The sequence below is a fragment of the Rhipicephalus sanguineus genome, chromosome 4 (assembly GCF_013339695.2).
Source record: "Rhipicephalus sanguineus isolate Rsan-2018 chromosome 4, BIME_Rsan_1.4, whole genome shotgun sequence".
Lineage (NCBI taxonomy): Eukaryota > Metazoa > Arthropoda > Arachnida > Ixodida > Ixodidae > Rhipicephalus > Rhipicephalus sanguineus.
Genome location: NC_051179.1, coordinates 165,636,932 through 165,664,896, shown reverse-complemented (window position 1 = coordinate 165,664,896; position 27,965 = coordinate 165,636,932). Strand labels below are relative to the sequence as shown.

At 44.9% G+C, this 27,965-nt stretch overlaps 1 protein-coding gene across 1 annotated transcript; it reads right to left on the bottom strand.

The window, feature by feature from the left end:
* Positions 1 to 19,605: 19,605 nt before the first annotated feature.
* Positions 19,606 to 23,405, bottom strand: LOC119390881 (beta-1,3-galactosyltransferase 5-like). Its single transcript, XM_037658587.1, has one exon. The coding sequence runs from the start codon at positions 23,338 to 23,340 to the stop codon at positions 22,189 to 22,191; it is 1,152 nt and encodes a 383-aa protein (XP_037514515.1). The 5' UTR covers positions 23,341 to 23,405; the 3' UTR covers positions 19,606 to 22,188.
* Positions 23,406 to 27,965: the final 4,560 nt, after the last annotated feature.

Below are 27,965 nucleotides of genomic sequence, written 5' to 3'. Positions count from 1 at the left end.
GCTATCAAGTGGCATTCATGATCAGGAAATAGGTAGCCCAAACTACGCGATAAAACGGAAAGACCGGCCCACACGTGGTGGTGGCGTGGCTATCTTTATCAATAAAAAGTTATCTTTTAAGGTTCTTCCAGATGTTGAAGGCGTAGAAGCAATATATTTGCAAATTGTTGATAGGTTCACGTGCCATCACTGTGGGTTGTGTATACCGTAGCCCCTCTGCTTCTAGTGACGTCATTACTTCACTTTGTAATTATATGCAGAGTCATGTATCAAATGCCAGACTAATTCTTCTTGGTGATTTTAATATGCCAGATATAGAATGGAAATCTATGCTATTCAAGTCTGATAGCTCGCAACTAATATGTGATCTAATGCTCAATTTCAATTTACATCAGATAGGGACCCAGCCCACCCGAGTACATGCATCATCATCAAACATTCTTGATTTAGTTTTCTTAAGTGATCATTTCTCGCACGACACTACTAAAGTAGAAATTATGGAGGGCATCTCAGATCATGATTTGATTTACTGCACAGTAAGTGTGACTGATACCAAATTTCATCAGCAGACATTGCTTTATTATCCTGACTTTACCCATGCTGATGACACAAGCATAATCGACTGTCTTTCTTTCGAATACGATTCATTCGTAGCACTTTCACATAACCTATCCACTGACATCGAAACACTTTGGAGTAGATTTGCAGTCATCGTAACGTCATGCATAAAACGCTACGTACCGATCAAAAAGAAGAAAACTAGGCAACTAAACCCCTGGATAACACGCGACGTAATACATGCGAAACGAAAGGTAAAACGATTAAGGAAAAAACTGAACATGAAAAAAACTAATCTAACCAAACATGATCTGACTGTAGCCGTTAGTCATATGAGAAGTAAACTAAAAGAATGCTAAAAATAATTACTTTGCAAAGGTACTTCCCACATTTTTGATAAGCGCTCCAAATAAGTTTTGGAAATATATAAATCCAAAGAAAAATGATGAGCCCACGCGTTCTTCTGAAGACAACAACGATCTCGTCAACTCCTGGGACGATTACTTTCAATCCGTTTTTACTGTAGATGACGGAAACATACCACCCATGCAATCTTCCGATTATTCACCAATAGAACCCCTGACAGTTACTGAACAAGGCGCGTTCAACCTACTATTAAACATTGATACCAAAAAGGGCCCGGGTCGTGACAACTTACCAAACATCTTCCTTAAAAGGTATGCGGAGTGGGTAGCGAAATATTTATGTATAATCTTTAACAAATCACTGCAGTTATGCACTGTCCCCGCAGTATGGAAGACCGCCAAAATTATTCCAATACATAAAGCAGGCAGCAAAACCGTGGTTTCAAATTACAGACCAATATCACTAACTTGTTCTGTGTGTAAATTATTAAAACATATGATATTGAAACACATCAATATTTACCTAGAAAAAAAACATATCCTGTCTCCTGTACAACATGGTTTCCGAAAGGGACTCTCAACAATTACTCAACTTTTAGAATTAATACATGATGCAGCCCAGTCTATTGATAACCATAAACAAAATTATCTAATCTTTTTAGATTTCTCAAAAGCATTCGACCGGGTTTCACATACCAAATTAATAAGTAAATTAGAAGTTACTCTTGGAGATAGTACCATTGTTCACTGGATTAAGGATTACTTAACCAATCGCTCACAATTTGTACAGTTAGAGGACACCGCCTCTAGAACAACAGCAGTCTCGTCAGGCGTGCCACAGGGCAGGGTCCTAGCACAAATATTGTTCAAAGTATTCATTATTGATCTTCCCCTCTCAAGTAAAGTAAAACTCAGGCTCTTTGCAGACGACTGCGTACTTTACCAAGAAATTAATACCCCTTCCGGTCACCTAATCCTTAACAGAGCTCTAGAAGATGTACACAAGTGGTGCAAGAAATGGCGAATGTCCCTCAATATTGGTAAATGTGTTTCCTTGGCAATAACCCGCAAAAACCACAGGTCCAACTTCTCTTACAGTATTCACAACAGTGCCTTAATCACAGTCTCTAACCACAAATATCTAGGAATAACGATTTCAAACGATTTGAGATGTGATGCTCACATTGATAACATTACTGGCACAGCCCTTAAAAGACTATTTTTACTGAAAAGACTCCTTAAGCACGCACCACCGAATACCAAACTAATAGCATATACAACCCTCGTTCGATCTGTACTGGAATATGCCAGCCCTGTCTGGTTCCCGTTTACCCAGAAACAAATTCATAAAATAGAAGCGGTTCAAAGAAAAGCAATAAGGTTTATTTTTAACAAGTATAGACAGACAGACTCACCGACACATCTACTTAATAATGCTGGCATCTTAACACTACAAAACCGAACGAAACTAACAAGACTAAAACTAATGTTTCAACTACTACACAACATAATAAACATAGATACTTCAAGGTATATATATCTTATTCTCAAGGCAGACCAAGCCGTCATAACCATTCCCATACTCTTGCCGAGTACTCTTCCAACACTAATTGCTTCAAATATTCATTTTTCCCTCTAACCATTAAAGATTGGAACCCACTGAGACCTACCCTAACGACCGAATCATCCATAAACTTGTTCACAACTGCGATTGAAAGCGAATTTATTGCCTCACAAAGAGCACTAACGACATTACAACATCAGTAAACCCGCTAACGATGAGTCTATGTCATGTTACTAATACATAGTTTTTCTCCGCTGCTTATATGAAGGTAATATTTGAAGTGACATGTTCTTCGATTATTTTGTTGTTCATAAAATTGTTTGAACAATGTGATCAATAGTAATGTGTACTCGCTGATCCTACGCTATGTTTACAAATGTATACCTTATCGTTTTGCAGTTGTTTTTGGCGATAATCTCGCCCATGATTTTGTTACTAAACTTGTTTTTTTTTGTGTTCTTCTATCGCAATGTATAATGTATAATTTTGTATGTAATTTTGACTTTTTTTGTGATTTTAACCATATATGATCTTGTGCAAACATATAGTATTTTTCATGTGCCTTCCCTGCTATATTCTCTGAACAGATTGGCAGTATTGGTAAATAAATAAATAAATAAAAATAGGATGCAGTCACAGTAAAATTTGCATATAAATGTTTAGTGCAGCATAAACAGTTTCATAATACCAAAACGTCGTGTATATACAACAACAAAAAATTAGAACACCATTCTGTACACCTGACGGTTTACTGAAAGTACGGAAGTTTTACAGAATAACAATATCGCGTAAAGATGATAGGACAGAAAATAGGATTGGAGATGCGATATGACAAGATAAGCTAAAGTTTGCACAATGAAGGCATATGAACGCTAGAGCCATAACATAGACGCCTTATATTCACGCAACTGCTGGTGTGTAGCAGTAGTAAGTTGGGCATGTTCATTTAGGAGGGATGGTAAATTACAGTTCATTGCTTGTAAGTTGTAGGTGGTTCGGTAACTAGGAACAAACTACGTAAACGTATGTCGCGTACGTATAGTAGTGTCATTAAGTTTTAGGTGGACTATAGTTGCCAGAAATTCTATGTAAGTGTCGGAAAAGTTGAACGCTTGTAAAATACGGAATTTGTAAAAGTGCTGCACACGTATGATAGAGTATTCCTGAAAGACTGTTCTAGTTGAGGCCAGGTAGGGAATGTTTGCAATATGTCGAAGAATCTTCTTTTGCAGATGCAAGACTTTATTTAGCTTGTGTTTAGATGTGGTAATCCCAACCAAGCTGCAGTAATTCAAGTTGGATGCGAATAGCGCGTAGTATATTTCAAGTTTTACCTTCGTCGGGAGCAAGAGCTGACATCGTGATAATGCTCCAGTAGTTGATTACAGTCTCCTACACAGCTCTTCTACGTGCGAGCTCCAACTACGGTGAGAAGAGGAAGTAACTCCGAGTATCTTGTGCTCGCATACCACAGCAATGTTTTGACCTTCATATGAAATAGGGTTTAATAATTGAACTGATTCACTTCTTGCATAAAAAAACATGGTTGATCCCTCCGTCATAGGAATCGGAATAACACGAAAGTAAAACGTGCCCTTATAGAAGTAACTGAATGTTTACTGTACATTGATATAAGAGAGTTTTCACAATGTATATTACGGTCTGGCAGCTATATCACCGTTTAATGTGGATGCACCCACTTTGATGCTTGGTGGTACATCTCCATGCCGACGGCTAACGTCCATGTTCAATGATTACACAAAACCTTGTGGTAGCTGTACAGGCACCGTTCACTGACCAGAGAGCTGCGTCGCTCGCTGTGGGCCGTCTCAAGTTGGCTGATATTGGCCGCTAGGGGCGGGCAGAAACAGACGCTCGGTCGCGTCCCCCTTCTGGCCCGGCCACAGTCTGCACACTCATGCAGAGGCGGAGAGACGCGCATCGCGTTTTATTTTGTCCCTGGGCCGTCTCAACGTTGCTCAACGTGCAAAGGCTGTGCGTTCTGGCGCTGCAGTCACACGTGAGAACTCGACTGCACGGTGCCTATAGTTAACGGTGAAAGCGCAATCAGAGAACGGGTTGTGATAGCCGGAAGAGCGTCGCATATTGGACGCAGAACTTGGTTGCCATCCTGCGGCATGTTAAAATGTGATTGAACATCACCGCCGCGCTAGAGGGAAACGCAAAGCGCGTCGTGCCGCCCCGGTAGCCCGGCCGCAATTTTTCTCGGGGCGAGCGCGTAGGCGGGGAACGCGGTATTATAGCCAGGTGAGGCAGGCGCGCGTCACAGAGCTAATTTTCGTTTGATTAGCTTGATGCTATGAAAGAGGCCGACGCTTTTACGGCGCTTGCGTTAAGGTCGCCACCTCGCGTTGTGTGAAGGAATTGACAAAATTGCACTTCTATTGAAAACGCGCCGAATGGGACGAACGTGTAACGCGTTGCAGGTGCTAATCGCTGCCGCCAGAGTAATGAAGAATTCCTTTACTTTACCACTCCCAGAGGGCAACACCACCCCGCCGACCGGGAGAGTGGTAGATATAAAAGGCGCGTTTATAAAGCCTCTCGTGTCTGTGACCGTGGCCATGATGTATTATTCCGTGTACGTAGAATGTGCATATCGCCAGCAGCGAAAAGGTTTTAGGGGCGAAGCTCCTTAAGGCGGCACCCGTTCGTCCCTCGTCGTGCTCGTAGTAGTGAGTAACAAGTCTTACCCTTTGACCTCCAAGGTGGTGCCGGTGGGAGATTTCTCCTGTGCGTTGTTGAACAATAAAAAATTCGCAGCGTGCGCGTTAACTAAAAGCCGAATTCTTCTGTCTCTGTAGAAGTGTAAGTGTTAGCTAAAAGCTGACTTCTGTCTCTCATTCCCATTAGCAGCCATTGTTTACCTCCAAGGTAGTGCCTGGTGAGATTTCTCCTGTGCGTGATTAAACAATAAAAATTTTGTTCAAAACGCCGTTGATTGATGAAATAAACCAACGAAAGACGCCAGATGTTTTGTAAAAACAAAACGAAAGAACGCCAGATGTTTCTAAAGCAAAACGAAAAAGACGCCAGCTGCTTAACGAAAGACGCAAGGTGTTTTCTAAAGCAATGGTTTTCTAAACAATGAAAATTCACAGCGTACATGTAAAATTAAAGTGAGCTGCAAGTCGTCATAACTCATCGAACCTTTAGTATAAACGCGCCCGATCTCACGTCGGTGATGATGTACTGGGCAGAATTCACGGAAGATTCACGGTTTACCGATGAACCTCCGCAGCTTCGCCCACTCATCATCATTCACTCCGTGGATATGCTGTGATTTTTCTTTGAACTGCACGCATCCACTCTACCAGTGAAGAAATGGCTCAATGAAAAAGCAATATGTGTGCCCTGGACTGTAAATTGTCGACTCTGTAACCAACCTGAGACGATAGAGCATTGTTTTATCCATTGTCGTGACGCATTTTACTTCTGGGACATTCTAAAGAGAACAATCAGAAAAGACCTTCCAATCACAGCTCATGTTATTCGGTTCCTCCCTTTCAAAAAGAGCCCCACCAATAATACACCGTATGATTTATTTTTGTTATTAGGACTTTATGCACTATGGAAAAGTCGCATGATCGACAGGCACGCCGAGCCACCACGATCGACGAGGTCTGTCTTCCGAGAAGAAGCTGCTCAAGTGCGCAGTGTTGTTGAGACTTTTGAGCCCGTTCAGGAGTGGCTTGCACTTCTGGATGCTTGTGTGTGTTTGCCTGACTTTTGAACAGCCTCTCACTGTAGGCAACAATGTGGGTGTTCTGCATGTTAAGGTAATTCTAATGTGACGAAGTATGTAGTGTGTGGTTCACAGCTATAACGTATCATCTTTCCATGAATTAAAGAAAAAAAAGTGACCGTGGCGCAGTGGATTGCCCACCCGGCATCTCTTGTTGCAGACCGAGCGGTCGTGGGTTCGATGGCCATTGACGGATCTCTTTTTTTTCCCCACCTGATCGCGTACATTTTTTCGACGTCATTTCCGTGACGGAAACACGTCTGAAGTCTTGGTGGACCCCGGCATAAAACACTTTCTTGTAATATAATCATTTTAGCTTTTGCGGAGCTTATCTTAATTTCGTTTAGGCTGGACCATGTTGACAGCATTAACAGCGTATTAATTTAGAGAATAGATCACTCACATTAGGCCCCGAAAATAGCATGGGGAAGTCGTCCACACATATGACAAATTTTGCTGACTTATCAATGTTTACGAGGTCATTTATATACAAATTGAATAAGAGGGGTCCTAAAATGCTCCCTTGTGGCACGCCTCTTGAAGTAGAAAGAAATGGCGATTTAGAACCCTGCAAACATGCGTATTCTACCGGTTGTGCAAGTAAGATTTCACTAAATTTAATGGTTTCCCGCGGATACTACATGCGAACAAGTTGTCCGCAAGAATCTTATGACTGAGTGAGTCGAACGCCTTGGAAAAATCAATGAACGGGCCTAGCCTGTAATGTCCGTTATCGTTGTTGTGTACTATGATTTCTTTGATTGTTAGTAGGACTGTCTCAGTTGAGCTTCCTTTTCGAAACACCAATTGCGAATCTGACTGAATATGCTTGCTAGAAAAAAACTTCTTTTGCGATTACAGATAATTTTTTCTCAACCCTATGTACAAACTTGGAGGACGGATATTGGTCTGTAGTTTTTCATGTACTGTTGGTCAGCTTCTTTGTGTATTAGAGAAACTATTGCTTTCTTCATTTGTTCGGGGAAGGCAGCGGAAAGTAGTGAAAGGTTGAAGACATGCTTTAGGTGAATCTGTTGCTGGGCTTGTTGGTACAGACTTGAAGAAACGAAACAACCAGCCTAGGCACGCCTACACAAGAAGAGAAGACGACATACACTCGCTGGAGTGTCTGTAGCAGAAAGGTAGCAGAAACTAGTCCAAGGTTGAAGACATGCTTTAGCACTGAGGAGAAAGCGGCAATGATGTATCTTGCTGGCTTTATCTGCTTATTGTTTACATCTAAGGCTCTGCTGTTTTTGAGGTTCATGAACGTTCTTACGATTTCATCTTCATCGGTTGGGGTTAAAAACACACTGTCACTAACACTGTATTCCAAAAATTGAGTGTGTGACGAGGTGCCAGATTTCCTCTTATGATCAGCCATGGCAGCATTCACAAAGCATGCATTAACGTGTTCAGCCAACACAGTGCCAGTAACACGTTGACCGTCAACCAAAGTACTTCCCGGAATCGTATGCTTCTTGCCACGGCCCAAAACGGAGTTCATTACCTTCCATGCAGCGTCTGGGCGTTTCTTCGTGATATCAGAAAAAGAGAACGATAATAAGTAATTTTAGCACGCTTAAGCTCACTGTTTAGCTTATTTCGTAGTGACTTGAATTCTGTCAGCTCTGACGGGCATAGCGTGTGCAGGAATAGATGATAGAGTTTATTTCTATTTTTTATCATATCTAAATGCGCACGCGTTACCCAAGGTTCCCTTATCTTTTTAGACTGTTTACAGGTTTTCAATGGCAAATGCTTGGCGTGCATGCGCAGAGAGGGTTCAAGAAATCTGCAATAAGCCTCATTTGCGTATTTCGTTCGCGTGACGTCTGACCAATCGCAATTTGTGATTTCATGCCCGAACGACTTGCAAGGCTGTTTGAGACAGGTGCTGAATAACGAAAGCATCGATCTTGTGTTTGTCAGCATGTCCTTATACAAGGGTATCAGCTGAGAAATCTCCCCTACCCTGCTGCGCTATGCAGTCGGAAGCCCGTTCGACCATGCCTGGCATGACCATAGTGCGCAATCAGGTAATTTCACATCGTTTTATCTCTTTTCGAGTGCGCAAGCGGAGATAACAGCGTGTAGCCCAAAATCGCCAAATCCGGATAGGCTCAGCACTCAGGGCTGACATTGTCCACATATCTTATGAAGAAATAAATGGCGAGGAGGACAAAGCGCGTGTAGGAAGGGTAGTGAATGCGAGAAAGAAACCACTGCTTTGTCTCACTAGTCTCAGAGTGGTGCACGGCCCTTTAATAAAGCGCAGGTAGTGAATACTTCCGGAGCCCTCCACTACGGCGTGCTTCATAATCATCAGGTTATTTCGGCATGTGAAACCCCTGAAAATGTTAACTTAACGACGTATCGACGTAAACTTAACGACGTATCGACTCCCTAGTTTTTGGCGCATCTTCGGCAACCAATGAATATAGACTATCTTCATGTTGCCTTACGGGACCGTCATGACCACTGATTTTCGCCGAAAGCTCAAGAAAGTCCTCACACCTGCGACGACCATGTTCATCCGTGTTGCCGACGGGGGAACAGCATCTGTCGTTGGAATGTGCTCCGCTCATGTAAGCATCGCTGATCGCCACACAGTTGTTCTCTTCGCCGTCCTTGAAAAATGCCCACATGACGTAATCCTAGGCCTCGACTTCCTGTCCGCACATTCTGCCCTCATTGACTGTTCGGCCAGTACACTCCGTCTTCACTTGCCCATAACAGACCCTGCTGCACCACGGCCGAGTCGCCTCTGCACTGCCCGATATGTTCGCCTTCCAGCCCAAACACTGACCTACGTCGAGTTCGTATCAAGACCACCAGTTCCCGACGGTGACTATGTGCTGACACCTATCACAGATGTCCTCATCAGCCGCGGCATTACATTACCGCACACCGTTCTGTCTGTCGCAGGGAACTCCACGTGCCTTCCAGTTGTCAATTTTAGCTTGACACCTCAAGTGCTGCCGCAAGGCATCTCTTTGGCATTGCTGTCCACCTTAGAAGACAACGCAGTGAATGCTTTCACGGTGGCCACTCCTTCCGACACCTCTGCCCAGCACCAATCCAATACTTGCTCCAACAGCGCAATTAAGTCGATGATTGCTTCTGATTTAACACCGCAGCAGACTGACGAGCTCCACCGGGTTCTACTGTCGTACATCGACGTTTTCGATCTCGGCGGCCGTCCATTGGGGCAAGCTACTGGTGTGACGCACCGCATAAACACCGGTGATGCGCCTCCTATCCATAGGCGTCCATATCGCGTGTCGGCGACTGAGCGTCAAATTATCCAAGATGAGGTCGACAAAATGCTCGCCAAGAACATCATTGAGCCATCCTGCAGTCCTTGGGCGTCCCCTGTCGTACTCGTCCGCAAGAAAGACGGCACATGGCGTTTCTGTGTCGATTATCGACACCTAAACAGAATTACAAAAAAAGACGTGTACCCTCTGCCACGAATAGATGACGCCCTCGATTGCCTCTATGGTGCCCGCTATTTTTCCTCCATAGACCTACGTTCCGGGTACTGGCAGATTCAGGTGGATGACATGGATCGTGAGAAAACGGCATTTATCACACCTGATGGCCTATATCAATTCAAGGTCATGCCCTTCGGCCTCTGTAACGCTCCAGCCACCTTTGAACGAATGATGGACTCTCTGCTCAGAGGCTTAAATGGTCCACCTGTTTGTGCTACTTGGACGACGTCGTTGTTTTTTCACCTACATTTGAGACTCATGTAGAGCGCCTGTCAGCCGTCTTAGATATCTTCCGTCGCGCTGGCCTGCAGCTGAACTCGTCCAAGTGTCACTTTGGCCGTCACCAAATTACAGTACTCGGCCTTTTAGTAGACGCTAACGGCGTACAACCAGACCCAGCCAAAATTAGCGCAGTCAAAAACTTTCCTGTACCACGATCTGCAAAGGATGTTCGCAGCTTTCTCGGACTATGCTCTTACTTCCGACGCTTTGTGAAAAATTTTGCAGACATAGCGAGACCCCTTACGCAGCTCCTCAAACAAGACGTCCCGTTTTCATGGAGCTCAGAAGAGGCCTCTGCGTTCTCCAATCTCATCGCGCTCCTCACTACTCCTCCGATTTTGGCCCACTTTGACCCTGCTGCCCCTACTGAGATCCGTACGGATGCAAGTGGCCATGGCATCGGCGCAGTGCTAGCTCAACGCCAACGTGGCCATGACTGCGTTATTGCATACGCCAGCCGCCTGCTATCAGCCCGTGAACGCAATTATTCCATAACAGAGCGCGAGTGCTTGGCTCTCGTTTGGGCGGTCGCGAAATTCAGGCCATACCTCTATGGACGCCCATTTTCGGTAGTTACCGACCACCACGCGCTCTGCTGGCTGAACTCCCTCAAAGATCCCTCAGGGCGCCTTGGTCGCTGGGCTTTGCGTCTGCAGGAATTTTCTTACTCGGTCGTGTACAAATCTGGTCGCTTGCACCAGGACGCCGATTGCCTCTCCCGGTATCCTGTCGACGATCCTGATGACAGTGACGCCAACACGGTGCCCTCCATCTTCTCCGTGTCCGCCTTCATTGACATTGGGGAAGAACAGAAACGGGACCCACTGCTGCTTGACATCATCAGCCGCGCGGAATCTTCCCCAAACGACGCCTCCGTCCGTCGCTTTGTACTTCAAGAGGGCGTCCTATACCGCCGCAATTTCCGACCTGACGGGCCTGACCTTCTTCTTGTCGTGCCTAAGCATTTACGGCGCAGTGTCCTCGCTGAACTTCACGATGCGCCCACAGCTGGACACCTTGGCGTATCTCGTACGTATGAGCGCGTACGGCGACGTTTCTTCTGGCCAGGCCTTGCTCGCTCGGTACGCCGATACGTCGCTGCGTGTGAGTTATGTCAACGTCGCAAAACACCGTCGCTGCTACTTGCTGGCCATCTTCAACCAGTAGACATACCCACGGAACCGTTTCACCGCGTTGGGTTAGACCTGCTTGGTCCTTTTCCCGCATCAACATTGGGAAACAAGTGGATAGCAGTGGCTACTGATTATGCTACGCGCTACGCTATTACGCGAGCTCTACCAACGAGTTGTGCAACCGACGTTGCTGACTTCCTGTTACGGGACGTTATACTGGTTCACGGTGCCCCAAGACAACTGCTCACCGACCGTGGCCGTTCGTTTCTCTCTCAAGTAATCGCCGACATCCTGCGTTCATGTTCCACGCAGCACAAAGTGACCACTGCTTACCACCCTCAAACCAACGGCCTCGCGGAACGGTTCAATCGCACGCTTACGGACATGCTCGCTATGTATGTGTCGCCGGACCACCGAGACTGGGATATTGCCCTACCCTACGCAACTTTCGCGTATAACTCCTCGCGCCACGACACAGCAGGCTTTTCACCTTTCTACCTATTGTACGGAAGAGAGCCGACATTACCACTGGACACCATCATTTCATCCAGTACCTCGTCCACCAGCGAGTATGCTCATGACGCTATCGCGCGAGCCGATCATGCCCGTCAGATCGCTCGCGCTCGCCTGACGGCGTCGCAGAGCAACCAACGACGTCGGTACGATGCCTCACATCGAGACGCACATTTCGTTCCCGGTACCCTTGTGCTACTCTGGTCCCCTAATCGTCGAGTGGGCCTATCTGAAAAACTTTTGTCACGTTACACGGGACCTTACCGTATAGTGCGTCAAGTAACACCTGTCACCTATGAGATTGGCCCCATCTGTCCCTCGTCATCTGTCGTTCGGTCCAGTGATGTTGTTCACGTCTCGCGGCTCAAGCCCTACAACACGGCTTCTGAAAACGACCTTTAAAGCTCCGGGACGGTGCTTCCGCCGCCGGGGGTCATGCTACGTACCAGTGGCATCGTGGTCCACAAGCCGAAGAAAAGGACGACAATAAGATAGACTGGCGCGAGCTGTTCCTATGAGCAGCGCTGCTCGGTGAACCACTTGCAAATACATCTGTTGCTAGTCCTTCGAGTCTGTTTATATTCCCCGTAACAATATGAACGGTTTATGTACACTCGTTCACGTGTCCGCGAACGCAAGGAAGTGAAACACCATGGTAACCTGCTTCTGACAAGCATCCCACTGATAGTAGCAGTCCGGGTAAGGCCGTGTAGCTGCTGTATAAAGGTTCCAAAAACTGTACATCTTTGAAGGCAGGTTGTTTGTGGTAGTCCGTATATATGTAAAACACGAGGAACTGTGTCCAGTAGTATTTGAATTAATGAATGACAGACAACGTCGGCAATGCTTCCGGCCAAGCACCTTTTCCAATGCTTCAGGAACAAGGATATTCAGGGGATATTTCACTAATAGGTAAACCCAGCTAGAACAGCACACTTCCAGGCAAGAAACAAGGAATATGCAGTCGCGTTGCTAAACTACTGTCATTCCATTTTCGTTCATGTAACTTTTCTGTTGACCAGTGTACAGAAAGTAAAACCGAAACAATGTCTGCGTCTCGTATGTGTAATACAAAGGAGGCTGACCAATGATCGGATTTGGCTTGACGGGAAAAGGCGCTCTTTCATCACCGGAGCTGCTTAAACTCAAAGTTCGACGCCGAGGCGTTCGCATAAAACTGCACCTAGCTATCAGGTCACTGCGCGTCGTCTAGACACACGTGGCAAAGGTGCAGCTAGCGCGTGCTGCGCAATACCTCGGCCGCCAGCGCTCTCATCGCCCTCTTCATCATCTTCTTCGCTCCCCGAACACGTGCGCCCTGCGCGCGCTCTCCTGCTGCGCCGATTTGTCTGGGATGGGATGGAGGAACTCGGATAAGCGAGAGTACGAGCACAGAGAGAGAGAGAAACAATTGCAAGAAATGAGAGAAATAGACGCAGGGAGAAAGTGGAAAAAATGTACAAAAAAGATAGGTAGACATAAATATTAAGGCAGTAAGAAATAGAAAGAGGAAGCGAGAAATGGAGAGAGAGAGAGAGAGAGAAAAAATGATAGAGAGAAAGAAAGACGTTTAGAGAAAGAGAGAAGAAAAGAGATAGAAAGACAGAGAGAAAGTCAAAGAAAGATGGCGGAAACAACAAGAGAAAAAAAGAGAAACAACAGGGCTGCCATCTCCGCTGCTTCCTCTGGAATCACTAGTGCGGAGCCGGCTCAATTTTTGTTTTTTTTTTTGCTTCTTCGGGAAATTTAGTGGCTACTCACGCTTCTGCTTTTCTGCTGTGAAATTTCATTTACGCGCCACCCCCACCCCATTGTTTTTTGAGGCGAGAGCGAGTGAATGAGTAACAATGGAAGGGGTGAGGGGTAAGGGAGGCCAAGCCACGTTGCTGCCAGGCTGTGCTTCTCGGTGACGTCTTCAGCTCGTTCGAGGACCCGTGTGTGGATGCCTCTGTCGGTGATGTAGATAAGGGCTTCTAAATGAGAATAGCATTTTTCTGGCTAATAGAATGACTCAGCGCCCACCTTCTTCTCTGACGTTAATCACGCAGGTGGACATCAACGCGCCGCTGACGTCAGGGCAGTACATAGATATACTCATTGAAAAGCTCCGCCTGTACAATTCGTACATTCGTTTTTCAACGGCCGAAATTCTATCCTCCAGCCATAATGCCACATGCACCTATGCTTATCGGGGGAAGTAGAGCACCTTTAAGAATTCCCTGCCTCCTAGCACACTCATTGAAAGGCTTCGCACGTTTTGTACTTTGCTCGTGGTTTCGTGAAAAGTTTACTTCTGGGGGGCTCACCGCGTTTTCACAACGCTGACGAAGTGTATTCGAGTCGTCATTATGCTATATCCATTCTGAATGGTAACCGACGGTAGTGAATGTCTGGTGCACAAGTGTTCACTTTCTTTATTGTTCCTGAAGCGTTGGCAATGTACTTGGCCGGAAGCATTGCCGACGTTGTCTGTCATTCCTTACTTCAAATATTACTGAACACAGTTCATCATGATTTACATATATAAGGACTACCACAAACAACCTGCCCCCAAAGATGTACTGTTTTTGGAACCTTTACTACAGCAGCTACGCGGGCTAACCCGAACTACAACTGTCACTGGGATGCTTGTCAAAAGCAGGTCACCCTCGTGTTTCACCTCCCTGCGTTCGCGAACACGTGAACGGAAGTACATAAATAGTTCAGATATCTTTTCCGTGAATGGCAACAACACGAAGATAGTCTGTATTCATTCCTTGCCGAAGATGCATGAAAAGGTATGGAGTCGATACGTCGTTAATTTTGGGTTTAAAGGAATAATAATTTCAGGAGTCTGACATGCGAAAACCACCATATGATTATAAGGCACGCCGTAGTGGAGGGCTCCGGAATTATTGACTACCTGTGCTTCATCAAAAAGCCGTGCACTACTCCGAGACTAGAGAGACGAAGCACTGGTTCCTTTCTCGCATTCACTACGGTTCCTACACGCGTTTTCTCCTGCCCGCAACTTATTCATAAGATATATGGACTATGTCAGCCCTGAGGGCTGAGCCTATCGGGATTGGGCGCTTTTGGGCTACACGCTATTATCACCGCTTGCGCAGTCGAAATGAGACAAAACAATGTCAAATTACCTGATTGCGCACGATAGTCACGCCAGGCATGGTACAACGGGCTTCCGACTGCATAGCGCATCAGGGTAGGGGACATTTCCCAACCGATACCCTCGTATATGGACCTACTCACAAGAAACGCAAGTTCGGTCCTCTCGTTATTCAGCACCTATCTCAAACAGCCTTGCATTCGTTGGAGCATGAAGTGAGTAAGTGCGATTAGTCACATGTCACGCGAACGAAAGGCGCAAATGAGGCTTATTGCATATTTCTTGAATCCTCTCTGCGCATCTACGCTAAGCATTTTCCATTCAAAACCTGTACACAATCTACAAAGATAAGAAAATCCTGCGTAACATGTTTGCATTTAGATATGATAAAAACTAAAACTAAAGTCTATCATCTATTTGTGCGCACGCTATGCCCGTCAGAACTGACAGAATCCAGGTGACTACGAAATAAGCTAAACAGTGAGCTTAAGCGTGCTAAGATTTCTTATTATCATTCACTTTTTCTGATATCACGAAGAAACGCCGAGACGCTGCATGGAAGCTCATGAACTCTGTTTTGGGTCGTGACAAGACGCACACAATTCCGGAAGGTATTTTGGATGACAGTCAACGTTTTACTGGCACTGTGTTTGCTGAACACTTTAGTGCATACTTTGTGAATGCTGCCATGGCTTATCGTAAGGAAATCTGGCAGCTTGTCACTCAATTTTTGGAATACAGTGTTAGTGGCAGTGTGTTTTTAATTCCAACAGATGAAGATGAAATCGTTAGAACGTTCCCGAACCTCAAAAGCAAGAGAGTCTTACATGTAAACAATATTAAGATAAAGCCGGTAAAATACATCATTCCCTGTAACTCCTCTCTTCTAAAGCATGTCTTCAACATTGGACTTGTTTCCGCTACCTTCCCCGAAGAAATGAAGAAAGCAAGAGTTTCTGTAATACACAAAGAAGCTGACCAACAGCTCATGAAAAACGACAGACCAATACCCATCCACCCAGCTTTTACAGAAGGTTGAGAAAAATTATCTGTAATCGCAAAACAAGTTTCTATCTATCTATCTATCTATCTATCTATCTATCTATCTATCTATCTATCTATCTATCTATCTATCTATCTATCTATCTATCTATCTATCTATCTATCTATCTATCTATCTATCTATCTATCTATCTAGCCACCTACGTCTGGGCTCTCTCCTGGTCGTCTCCATAGGTTGTAATATACTAAAATTGGCATAGCAGAGGATCAGTGTTTGAAGAACACCATTCACTGGCCATGTAATGAATAACGCAAAATACCTGTCGCGTGCGTCATGAAACCCCTTCTCTCAGTCACGTGTGGCACATACCAGCATACCGGAGTTCATGTTATGCGGGTGTGTGCACAGGTGATACAGTCTCTCAGTCAACACAGTAACCGCTAAAATACACATTGACACGCGAATGAAGTGATAACCAACTTTAAGCAATGTTCTTTACCGTGCACTGACATTGGGCAGGTTAGTCATCACGGGCCTTTATCATTTCGCCTCCATCGAAATGCATCCGCCGCGACCGGGATCGAACCCGCGACCTTCGGCTCATCAACCGATCACCGTAACCGCTACACAACCGTGGCGGACGCAAAGAAACTGAGGGAGCTGAATACAAAACAGCCTTGGATGTCGCTCGACTATCATCCACTCGTTCGCGTGGTACATAACGTAGACCACATGGATAGCGCTAAAATTTGGGTGAGTGCTTCCTACAATAACTATGCCGAGGGGACCATGCCCCTCATCACTGCCGGTGACTTGAAGATCGATTTATTAAAACCCAACAACACCTGCTTCGTACAGCGCACGAAAGACGCCTCGGATTAGACAGGGCATCACAAGACCTCGTTGCCAGGTACAGGACTGGACGCATCATAGATCATTTCTTCGTAAGAGTGATTCACGATTTCCACCAGCTCTACTATACCACGCACTTCACTACACCTAGACCATTCGTAGTCGCGATCACGAACGGATCCAATAAAAAGTCCTGTCCAGCTGCTGGTGCTCACTGATCACGGTGATGATGGTCTTGTTCAAGAACTCTAAAAAAACCATTCAACACATGCAGACGAGTTCGTGAAACGCGCGTGCGTTGCCCTTTATTACGGACAAGAATAAGCATAACAACTGAAACGCAACTGTAACAACTGTAACTGTGAGTGTAACGTACGTGCAGTGCGCCTGTGTGTGCCACTCGGCTGTCTATATATCTAAAGAAATTTTTCTGAAGAAAGCTTTGTTGCGACTAGCGCCTGTCCTGTGCATCTGTGTCCATTCTTTAATGTTCCTGTTCCAATCCGTGCTATCCAATACCGAAGAATATAAGCACTACATACCAGCTTCCCATGTCTCGTGTTGGTAACGCCCACGTTGCTGTTGGCATCGTTGCGCAACTGTAAGCAACTGGTTATGTAACGCATGTCCGACTCTTCAAGATATATGTATGTGTATACCATTTGCACATTTCTCTAGCGTCATTCCGTCACATTTTGTTCAATGTGAAAAACTACACCACAGTCACTTTCCCGCGCATGCTTCGCGTAACTTCGATTCCCATGGTACATGGGATCTGCCGAATTTTTCTAGCAAGCATATTCTGCCAGAATCGCAATTCGGATTTCGAAAAGGAAGCTCTACTGAAACAGCCCTACTATCAATCAAAGAAAGCATAGTACACAACATCGATAACAGACTTGACAAGCTAGGCCTCTTCATTAATTTTTCCAAGGCATTCGACTCGCTGAGTCATGAGATTCTTGCGGACTAGTTGTTCGCATGTGGTATTCGCGGGAAACCATTATATTTATTGAAGTCTTACATGCACAACCGCCAGAATACGCATGTTTGCAAGGTTCTAAATCACCATTTCTTTCTATTTCAAGAGGCGTGCCCCAAGGGAGCATTTCAGGACCCCTCTTATTCAATTTGTGTATATGACCTCGTATATATTTATAAGTCAGCAAAATTTGCCATATATTCCGACGACAGGACCATACTAATTAAGGGGCCTAACGTGAGTGATCTACTCCCTAAGTTAACACACTGTCAATGTTGTCAACATGGTCCACCCGAAACAAAATTAAGATAAGCTCAACAAAAGCTAAAATGATTATGTTTAATGCAAGAAGTAAATCAGTTCAACTATTAAACCCTATTTCATATGAAAGTCAAAACATTGTTGTGGTAGGCGAACACTAGTTACTCGGAGTTACTTTTTCCTCTCACCGTAGTTGGAACTCGCACGTAGAAGAGCTGTGTAGGAGACTGTCATCAAGTACTGGAGCATTATCACGATGTCAAAGCTTGCTCCCGACAAAGGTAAAACATGAAATATACTACGCGCTATTCGAATCCTACTTGAATCACTGCAACTTGGTTCGGATTACCACAACTAAAGAGAACCTGAATAAAATCTTGCTTCTGCAAAATTAGATTCTTCGACATATTGCAAACATTCCCTACCTGGCATCAACTAGAACAGTCTTTCAAGAATACACTGTCATACGGGTTCAGCCCTTATACAAATTCCGAGTTTGACAAGCGTTCTACTTTTCCGACACTAATTAAGAATTCCGTACGCGACATACCTTAACGTGGTTTGTTGCTCGTTACCGAACCACCTACAACTTACAAGAAATGAACTATAATTTACCATCCATCCTAAATAAATATGCCGAATTTACTACTGCTACACACCGGCAGTTGCGGGAATATTCGGTGTCTATGTTATAGCTCCAACGTTCATATACCTTGAATATGCAAACTTTAGCTTATCTTGTCATATCGCATGTCCAATCCTATTTTATTGTTATCTGTGAAATTTCTGCACTTTCAGTAAACCTCAGGTTTACAGAATGCTAATCCTATTTTTTTATTTGTTGATGTTGCAATTACAGGACGTTTTGTATTATGAAGCTGTTCATGCTGTACTAAATATCTTAATGCAAATTTTACTGTGACTCTCTCTCTATCCTATTTCTATTGCTTGATGTAATCCTAACTGCAACTTTTACAGTATTACTCGCCTATGTTTAAGTATGATCTAATATGCCCATTTTTACTGTAAAAGTTGTATGCTGTCAATGTAAGGGTTTTGAGGGACCAAGTCAAGCCGCCTAAAGATGCTTTTTGCCCTGTAGACTATGCGGAATTTTCTTGTGAAATAAACTTCGCCTTTGACTTTGAATCAACATTTTTCTATGACGTCACGTGACCAATGGAATTCGCTCGTGACGTCACGTGAAGAGAGTGCTGGCGTCAGGAATTTTGCCAAAAAGATGGGGAACACCTGGAGAGAAACACGCGCTCGTTTGTTCTATTTTCAGAGGTTGTTTAGGGCCCTAGCATTCAAGTTTCCAGCGAAAATGCGACCGCCTCGTCCGGGATGGCACCGGCGATTTACGGGTCAGCACTCAAGCGTCCTAACCTCTGCACACACCGATGGCAACCTTGTATTTCTAACAGCGTAGGTACAGAAGATATGTGCCGTCGAATAGATACATTCTGGGCGGAGTAAAGGCTACAAAACGGGACAGGTATTACCTAAAAACATCAAAGAATTTCCAAACGGCCTAGTAAAATTTTGATTAGTTACAACGCGTACCACAGAGACAACTACTGCGCTTTTACCAGAACTGAATTAGGGAAAATATGTTTTCTGAGTAAATACGATCTCTGCCATTTCTTTGCGCTGTCATTATTCAAAACTGTCTCAAACATCGACGCCAGTATACTTTGATTTGTTTTATTGAATTTTCGTAAGTCAGAACGATTTTTACATGCAATGCCCAGCATACTCTCCGGAAGTAACACGCTACACAGTGTTCGCATAAGCATTAAACGTAATTCCTCAACATATAACTTTTAATTAGCCCTGCGGATGTCCCAGATTTACAGGCACAAAAAGAGCGTAACGTGCATTCGAGAAGCCTTAGGGCTATTTTCAAGAATATACGCATACACATTCCTTTCTAAGATACCCCATGGTAAAAGAACAGCCAGTGTAAAGTTAAAGTTGGAAACACATAATGTTTAACGTAGAAAATAACTACTTGGTTACTAGCATTACTAAGTCATACACCCAAATACGTTGAGACTTCCGAGTTTGTGAACAAATTTACCCATTTATTTATACAGTTCCCTAGCAAGTCCTATGGGGACATGTGGAGTGGGTGATATAAGAAAATTGGTGAGCATCGAACAGGCTTTTCTGAATTCGCAGTGAAGAGTATTCACTGCACAACAGAGGAACAAGACATGTACATACACAGGTCATGTTGGTTATATGTAGCATTCATCGGGTATAACAGAAAGCAAGAAATTGAGGATTTAGTGTCTACTTCATGACACAGAACGCCACATAATGGATGTTTCGCGACACGAAAGCCGGAAATGCCACATTTTATACAACATTAAAACTGTTATAGATTGGCGTCATGTTGGTAACTCTTCCAAATCGCTCGAATTTTTTGGATAATGAAGTTGCAATATTGTTGGCTTTCCTTGAACTAATCAAGTTAAATCGTTGCGTAAATCTTGAGAACTGTTTTTTCTTAAGCTTATTAGTATAATCGAATACCGTACAGTTTCAGTGAACTCGTCGAAATGTCCTTTGTACTTTAAAAAAATATCGTGCTCTACCATGGCAGTGTATTTGAACTTCGCGTATATGATCGATTCATGTGGTGCGTAGGACCAGTGCCTTGAACTGTTGTAGAAGAAAAATTTTGTCCCGCATGCGGCCCATTGCGTCTAAATCGACTTTTATGTAAGCAGAAGAACTGAATACACGTGGGCTTTGCAGGGTTTTCTTATATATTTAATTTAGGCTTGCGTATGCGGCATCCAAACGATTTATATACATTCGCATTATCGCGGTACAAACAAGAAATATTACTGTTATACATTATTTCCTCTTTTTTCATTATACCTTCAATATTCATTTTACAGCTGAGCTCTTAGGTCAAATTTCCGGTGTGTCGTAGATAGAAGGTTATCATCATCATGCACCGGCACCCGCTTAATCCCCGCCCAAGCATTCTGTACAGATGGTTAACAGGAAAGCGGAAACATGGCCACCAGCTGTGCTGTCACGTTGTGCGAAATAGTCCAAGCTGCACTAAAGTTTTATCAACACACATGCTTATTTTCACGCTTTCCTATTTGATCTTATAGGCGACGAGCTATATAGTTTTGTATATTGTTGCTGCCTGAAACTTCTGCTAGTACTGTGATTACGCTAGAAGCTCAATTTGCTTGCGGTTTATTAATATTGAGAAAAACACTCATTTTATCGCATTAAAAGGAACGTTTCCCAACATAATACAGGAGGCGCAAGGCTGTGTAGAACATTCGCGCAAAGACCGGGAAGCGAAGGTTACTGTTTTTTTTTTTTTGCTCAACAAAGCCATTGTTTCTTGCTCCGAAATGGCTTCCATGATTCTGAATGCTGTATTTGGCTCGAGCGCAGTTTCTTTTCGGTTGACCTTTCCGGAAGCGAACATTATTGTTCGCCGCGCCCACGAATGGCACTTTGCATATTCACACGTGTGGTGTCGCTTTTTTCATGGCTTAGCCTTTTCTGCAAATGGGACGGCTGTATAAATCGTGGCTTCCATAATAAGCGAACGCATATTCAGAGTGGTTCACCATAAACGATTGTCTATTGGGTAGATATCTATGCGCACCAAATAGCGAGACCATTTACATGAAAAGGTAAATAGTTGGAGCAAATGTCCCTCGCCTACTCAAAGAGGTGGCTTCAAATTCTGAAAAAGAATTTGTGTCAAGTTGGTACTGGGGGCAATTTCTGGCACCGTCTAGCGTGGAAAATGAAAACAATTCTGGAACTATAAAGACGGGAGGAGAAGCAGTAGATGTGGAAACAGGTATAGACACCAAATTTGCCGCTACTCGGAAGGCTTTCATATACAAAATGATAGTTACCTATCGTTCACTCTCATTATTTCTCTTAGTTCCCATTATATCACAATGTATAAACACCATGCATGTAGTTCGCAACTTGCACATTTTCCGCTTTACGCTGTTATTCTTGCCAACTGACGCAGATTTGAGTTACATTATGTATTTCTCAAGGCGCTAAATCCGTATGATTTTAACAAGTGCCGCACTTGAAAACCAGTACTACGAAAGCAGCATTCAACCAGGGTAGGTTAAGTAACATAACATTACTGCGCCATCATTCATTTATTCGAAGCGTACGCACGTGTTCAAAAATTTTAAAATTCAAGCAACACTCGCAAGTTGCCTTTCCCGAGAAGACTGTAAACAAATAATCTTACAGAGTAGTGTTTGAAGACACAAACTTTTGTCTGCACAGGCGTTTAGCCAAGGCTACGATAGTAGGCATGAACATTTCTATTAAAATTATGGCTCACTGTTCTATTGTACTCTTTGAAAGTCTGCCATATTTGCTCCATTTCGGCTCTCGACGTACCATACCAGCTTGTGTGAAGAAAAATGGTCGTGTCTTTCACAGCAGGAGTCTTTTTGCCCTTACCAATTATTGTATACGAAACCATCTGCACAAGGGTTACGTTAGCATATTCGGCTAGGATGCCTGTGATGTACACATCATCTACCCAGAAAAAGGGAACGTGACTTGAAGCTGCATGTAGCGAAAACAATACAGATGGTTGCATAATGAAAACCGCACCCAAGCAGTAAGGCGGGTACACTTTCAAAGCATAGTCATTCTGGCTAACGTACCACTTCGAAATTGGTTTTCTAAAGGGTTCCGCACCTGTGATAACTTGGCAGTGAATTCCCGTCAGCGCCATTACACCACTGGTCAAGTATGCCGACAACGAGAACGTATTCACCAATACGTCATCGTCGAGTTTCACAATCGTGGCTGTAGGGTCGAGGAGGCAGTTCTCGGAGACCCATTTGGCTCCATGAACAAACTTGTACGTTAGGTTTTTGTAGGTGTCCGTGAAGTTGAGCACTACGACGTCTCCCTCACGCAGTGCTTCGCCGAGGACCGCTTCATGGTCGTTCAGCTGAGGCGCTTCTCCAACAAAAAAAGCAATGGCTGAATTCATTTCGCACGCAATGGTCGGATCACCTATCGTCTTTCGTAGAAAGCGACGTTTCTCGACGTTTTTAGGTGCCGTGTGCACGAAGTACAGAATCCGGAGGTTTGGTCGACGACATGCGTACCTTATCTTCCACGCAGATGTGTTTTCCGGTACTGGTTCTGCTGTGAAAAGGTCGGCACTAGTGTTCTCCTTGTGATTGTCCAGGCGAGCTTGCAAATTTGTTTTCAGGTTGCTGATGAAGAGACTGGCGAAGAAGAGTACGCTACATACCAGTAGGAATGCGGCATTGAAATTCTTTCCGATGTTCATACCTTTCGCTGAGCACGGAGACATGTTGTATTTGATTGCACTGTGTTTATATCCAAAAGTACTCCTGCTTCTTGAGAGCACCAAGAAATCAAACAAATAATGCAACATTTTAAGTAAAGTAGACATTGAAAGCACGTGTCCGCCGGCTGTATTTGCTACAAGGCGGAAGCGGCAGCGCGACTTAAAAGAAAAGTGGTACGAACTGAAAGCACGTGTTCACTCTTCTCTACGTATGTTGTGGCGTCGGTCGGCATTTAGGAAAGGACGACAAAACAAGTTGCCATCTGTGTGATCTTTACGACATGAACTTTTAGCTCTTATTTTGATACTGATCGAAACCAATGCAAATGGTTCTTGCTGAACTAAGAGGAACATCTGAATACGTGGAACCTATGTGTCATGTTTATATATGGCTGTGTTGTTGTAGAGGACCAAACATGAGGCTAGAAACGGTGTCGTCAATGTGTTAAGGCGGGCTAGTTGCTTATTGGAACTCACATTAATTTTAGCAGCGCAATAAAAACACTTACACGACATAGGTAGACTGGACAAGAGCTCGACATCAACCGAGTTTCTTCCCAGATACACAAAAACAAAGAACAAGCGCGCACACGCAAACACTACACAAGCGAGGGTGTTTAAGCACTCTTCACCATATCCCCACTTCGCCTGTGCAAGGTTTACCTTCAAGTATTAAACCTCTTTCTGAAAGCAGAATGACAGACAGAATGCTTGCGCATGTGTTTAGGTTAATAATGATATTTGAAGCTTCAAGAATTTGCCGGGTTGTATGATGCTCGCCATTGCGTATCAGATATGCAGCACTAAATACCAGAGTCCAGAGGCAGCTGAGGCGATGGTCTGACCAGTGTAGCCCCGCTGCCTGCGTGTAAACTTTCACGTGGCGCTCCCACAGACTCTCATCAATACAGCGCTGAGTCTGCCTAATGTAGCATCTATCGTTGCAGGTGGCAGTAGAGCAGCAGAGTCACTGACGTAGCCAGGTTGGAGCGTTTTACCCCCTCCCCCCTTTGTCCGCAACGTCTCGTTCTTGTATGTGTATCTATACAGACGCACACGTACAAACGCGCGCTCGAACATACACCAAGGGTGGGCGAAACTCCCCAGCGAAAAAAAATTTTCTGGCTATGCCCCAGAATTTGCCTTGCGGTGCAGGATGGCTATGCAGGATGGCCCGAGCTTCTCGGCAACATGAGTCTGCTCCGAGCTCGTACTACGGCGGCCATGATAGGAAGATTGTGAGGAGCGCGCGATTGCAGCGTTGATAAAAACGGCTATAAGAACGGGCATGGTGATTCAAGCGCATGCGCGGCATTTGTGGCGGATTTCAAGGAAACGACGCGTGCCACGTGTGGCGGATTTCAAAGGAACAACGCGCCGCCACTGAGTCATCATTTCAACAGCGTATAGACGTCAGCGTGACTGACGCGCTATCATTTCGCCAACTGAACATCGTGCCTCCCACAGGCGTGTTCGTGGGCGTCTTTCTTCCTTCGGACAAGTTCTTTCGTTCCACCTGCAGCATGCAAATTTCCGCTTTCGAAGGCAAGAAAGGCGCACACGCAGCACTCTGGCGCAGCTCGTTTAACTTTTTTTGAATATTACAGATAAATGAACGGACAGTTTTCTGCTACAGTGAAACCTCGGTGATACGAATCTCACGGGAGCACCAAAAATATACCTATCATCCGAAACTCGTATCACCAGAATCCATAAAAAAATTTCATGCAAAAAAAGCTGGCGTATACATTTTCATTTTTTGTTTTTGAGGGCCCCACCAACGTCAGGAAGAACTCTGAATGATTGTCAGTTAGGTTTTCAGGTGTGGGCAATCATATCAGCACTCGTAAATATACGGCTCCTAAGCGCATCTTTGATTAATGAACCAGGTGCGTTGTGACCCGCGAAGGCAATAGCCCCGTCCGAATTCTAGCATGCTTTTTCGCATGGCACAGGCGTACTGCGGCGAGAGTGACGGAAGGAGTGCTTTGACGGGATAGATCAAGGAAACAAAATTTCAGAAGCATGGCCTTATGTTATGGTCTTGTGATCGCGGGGGTGTTGGGGATGTTTTCGGGAGACTTACGGCCGTGCCTCCAAAAGTACGGCCTCAACAGTCGCGCATGTTGATGTTGGAGGCCTGACCCCTTCGACAAGACCGTCCTCGCCTTCTTTCGGTCCTCGTCCTCCTTTCATAGGATTTCTGGTGCACGAGGCAGGCACGTGTTCACACAGTACAACGACAGGGGCCCACGTCGATGCGTTAGAAAAAAACATGGCTGATTCCTCTGTCATAGGAATCGGTATAACACGAAAGTGAAACGTGTCTTCACAGACGTAGTTTAGCGTTTGTTGTGCATTATTTCACCCCAAGTGCGAAGGAATGAAGGCTACAGCATCAAATTGTAATGTTACGCGAAGACCGGCAAGCCGCTCGAAACTTGCAATGCGCTGCTCGAGCAGGAAGGACGCGCGGAACGAACATACACAGAATGAGCGCGAACTGTCACAGTTGTAACTTATTTCTGTGTGAGCAGCGCGCTCCTTTCGCAAAAGCGGCCGCTGCAGCGAGCGAGGTGACCTTCGTGCTCTCAACGGAAACTTGCGGGCAGAGAGCAAGACGTACAAACCACCGAGATCACGAGATAAGCGCACGCACGAGCGACCAGGCCCTGTCGAGGCGCGCGCTAATCCGCGTGGGGGGACGACTTTTACAGCGCGCTCTTCGCGCCTTTCGCGCCATCTCGCTAGTGATAACGAAAACACGCTGTACCACCGATCTCTCAGTACCGCCACTGGCAAATGGTGTACATAAATAGCTCGCCGTTAGCATAGCCGAGAACATGCCGTCTGTGGTGGAGTGGTATCACGCTGCGCGCTGGCGATCGAGAGGTCGTAATTTCGACTTCCGGTGCCGGAACTTTTTCTTATAGTTTTTTCTTGGCAAACTGCGTTGCGAAAAGACCTGTACAGGCTTCATGTCGTGAAGGAACCACATTAACATATATAATGTAGTGTGGTAGAAGAGTAAAATAATAACCAGGCGTCACACATACGCGAATTTTGTAACCTGGCGTCACACAATGCAAATTGCGCAACGAGAGGGTTGTTGAGTGCTTCCAACCCATTACATGGCCTCTGCGATAATTCTTCGTCGACATCAGCCACAGCATCAATAAAGTGCGCATAATGCCTACATGTGTTTAGCGAGTACCACGGTTCTCTGCAGAATGACGAAAAATTGCATAGTGGCTGCTTCCCTACTTCACAAAAATTATGATGATTCATAGCGAAGTGGGTTCCTGGCAAGTGCACTTGAATTGGTTGCCAAGGAAGCCCATAAGGCTCCCATGATCCATTTCCTCAGGCTCTCAATAAAATTAATTCCATCTCTCTCTCGCTCTCCGTTTCTCCGGTTAACATATGTTATAAAGCGTGGTGGGACAGTTAAATAACCGGGCGTCACACAATATTGCCACGTGCGTTTCTTATTATGACTTTTGCTGTATTCGGTTTTCGCCCACAAAGAGTGTCAGCAACGCTCAGCGCGAACCGCGCCTCATTGTTCGAGAAGCGTCGCTGTCATTGTAGATCGTTTTGTTAAGATCCCGCGCAAGACGCGAACGCTCCAGCTTATTCTAGAGCGTGGGCGATAGCCATCGATAACGCAGGAATATTCCACGGCACATGTTTAAATGCCGAAGCGCTTCACCGCTTGTCAGTTCAGCGACGGTCGACGTTCTGTTCGCCGCTCTCAGTCTAATGCTGTAGTGTGACTTTCAGTTTCCCGGCCAGAAGTTCGGCCAAATAAAGAGTTTCATCTCTGACGTGCTGACTGCTGCCTTCGTAGACGTCACAGCCACGTGACAATATGAATTACATAACTAGTGGGTCGATTAAAGCTTCCATCACATTACAAAGGTCTCAGCCATAATTCTCCATCGTCATCAACCACCGCAATAAAAAAGTGCACATAATGCCTCACAGATGGTACCTCGCTTCCCCGCAGAATGACGAATAATGTCGTGGTGGGTGCTTCCCAAAAATTACGATTTGTGGCGTAGTGGATGCGTTGCTAATGTACTTGTATTAGTAGCCACAACAAAGTTTATAACGGGGTCTAGAAATGCCGCTCTTCCAGCTTTCGCTGCTACTGCGCTGCGCTCTCCGCGCAGGCCTGGCGTTTTGTTATTTCGAGCGATAGTGGTTACGGACACCGGCAGCGGCGGCGGCGGACAACTACGGCGCCAAAAACGACCGCTAAAATGCTCTCATAACAGCTTTCGGTGTAAAATGTGCAGGCAGCCAATAATTGAATCTGAAATGCATGTACTTATTCTAGTACTCTCACTATAGCTTCAGTTGTGGTCGGTGAGAATTCACTAGTGGTTTCTCGTAATTGTGGATGCAGGGTGTCGGAACGAAATGTTGTTCGTTTGGGTTTTAGTTTCGTCTCACCGAAAAAAAGCTCTGTATCCTTTCTGTTCCAGAACGAAAAAAAAATTCTGCAACGGTTCTTACTTTTATGCGAAAATTTGAAGGTAAAGTAACGATAAACAAATCACAGCGTATCCACGGGGTGAATGATGATCAATGGGGCGAAGTTCTGGAGGAAATATTTGGTAAACCGTGAAACCCTTCCGTGAAATTCGCCCAGTACATCATATAACGAGTGCTAGACACCGTGTATATAATAAACACCAAACTTTTATTGTACTACTAAGTTACGT

Coding starts and splice junctions, on each gene's coding strand:
- LOC119390881 (XM_037658587.1), bottom strand. CDS start 23,340: ATGTCTACTTTACTTAAAATGTTGCATTATTTGTTTGATTTCTTGGTG.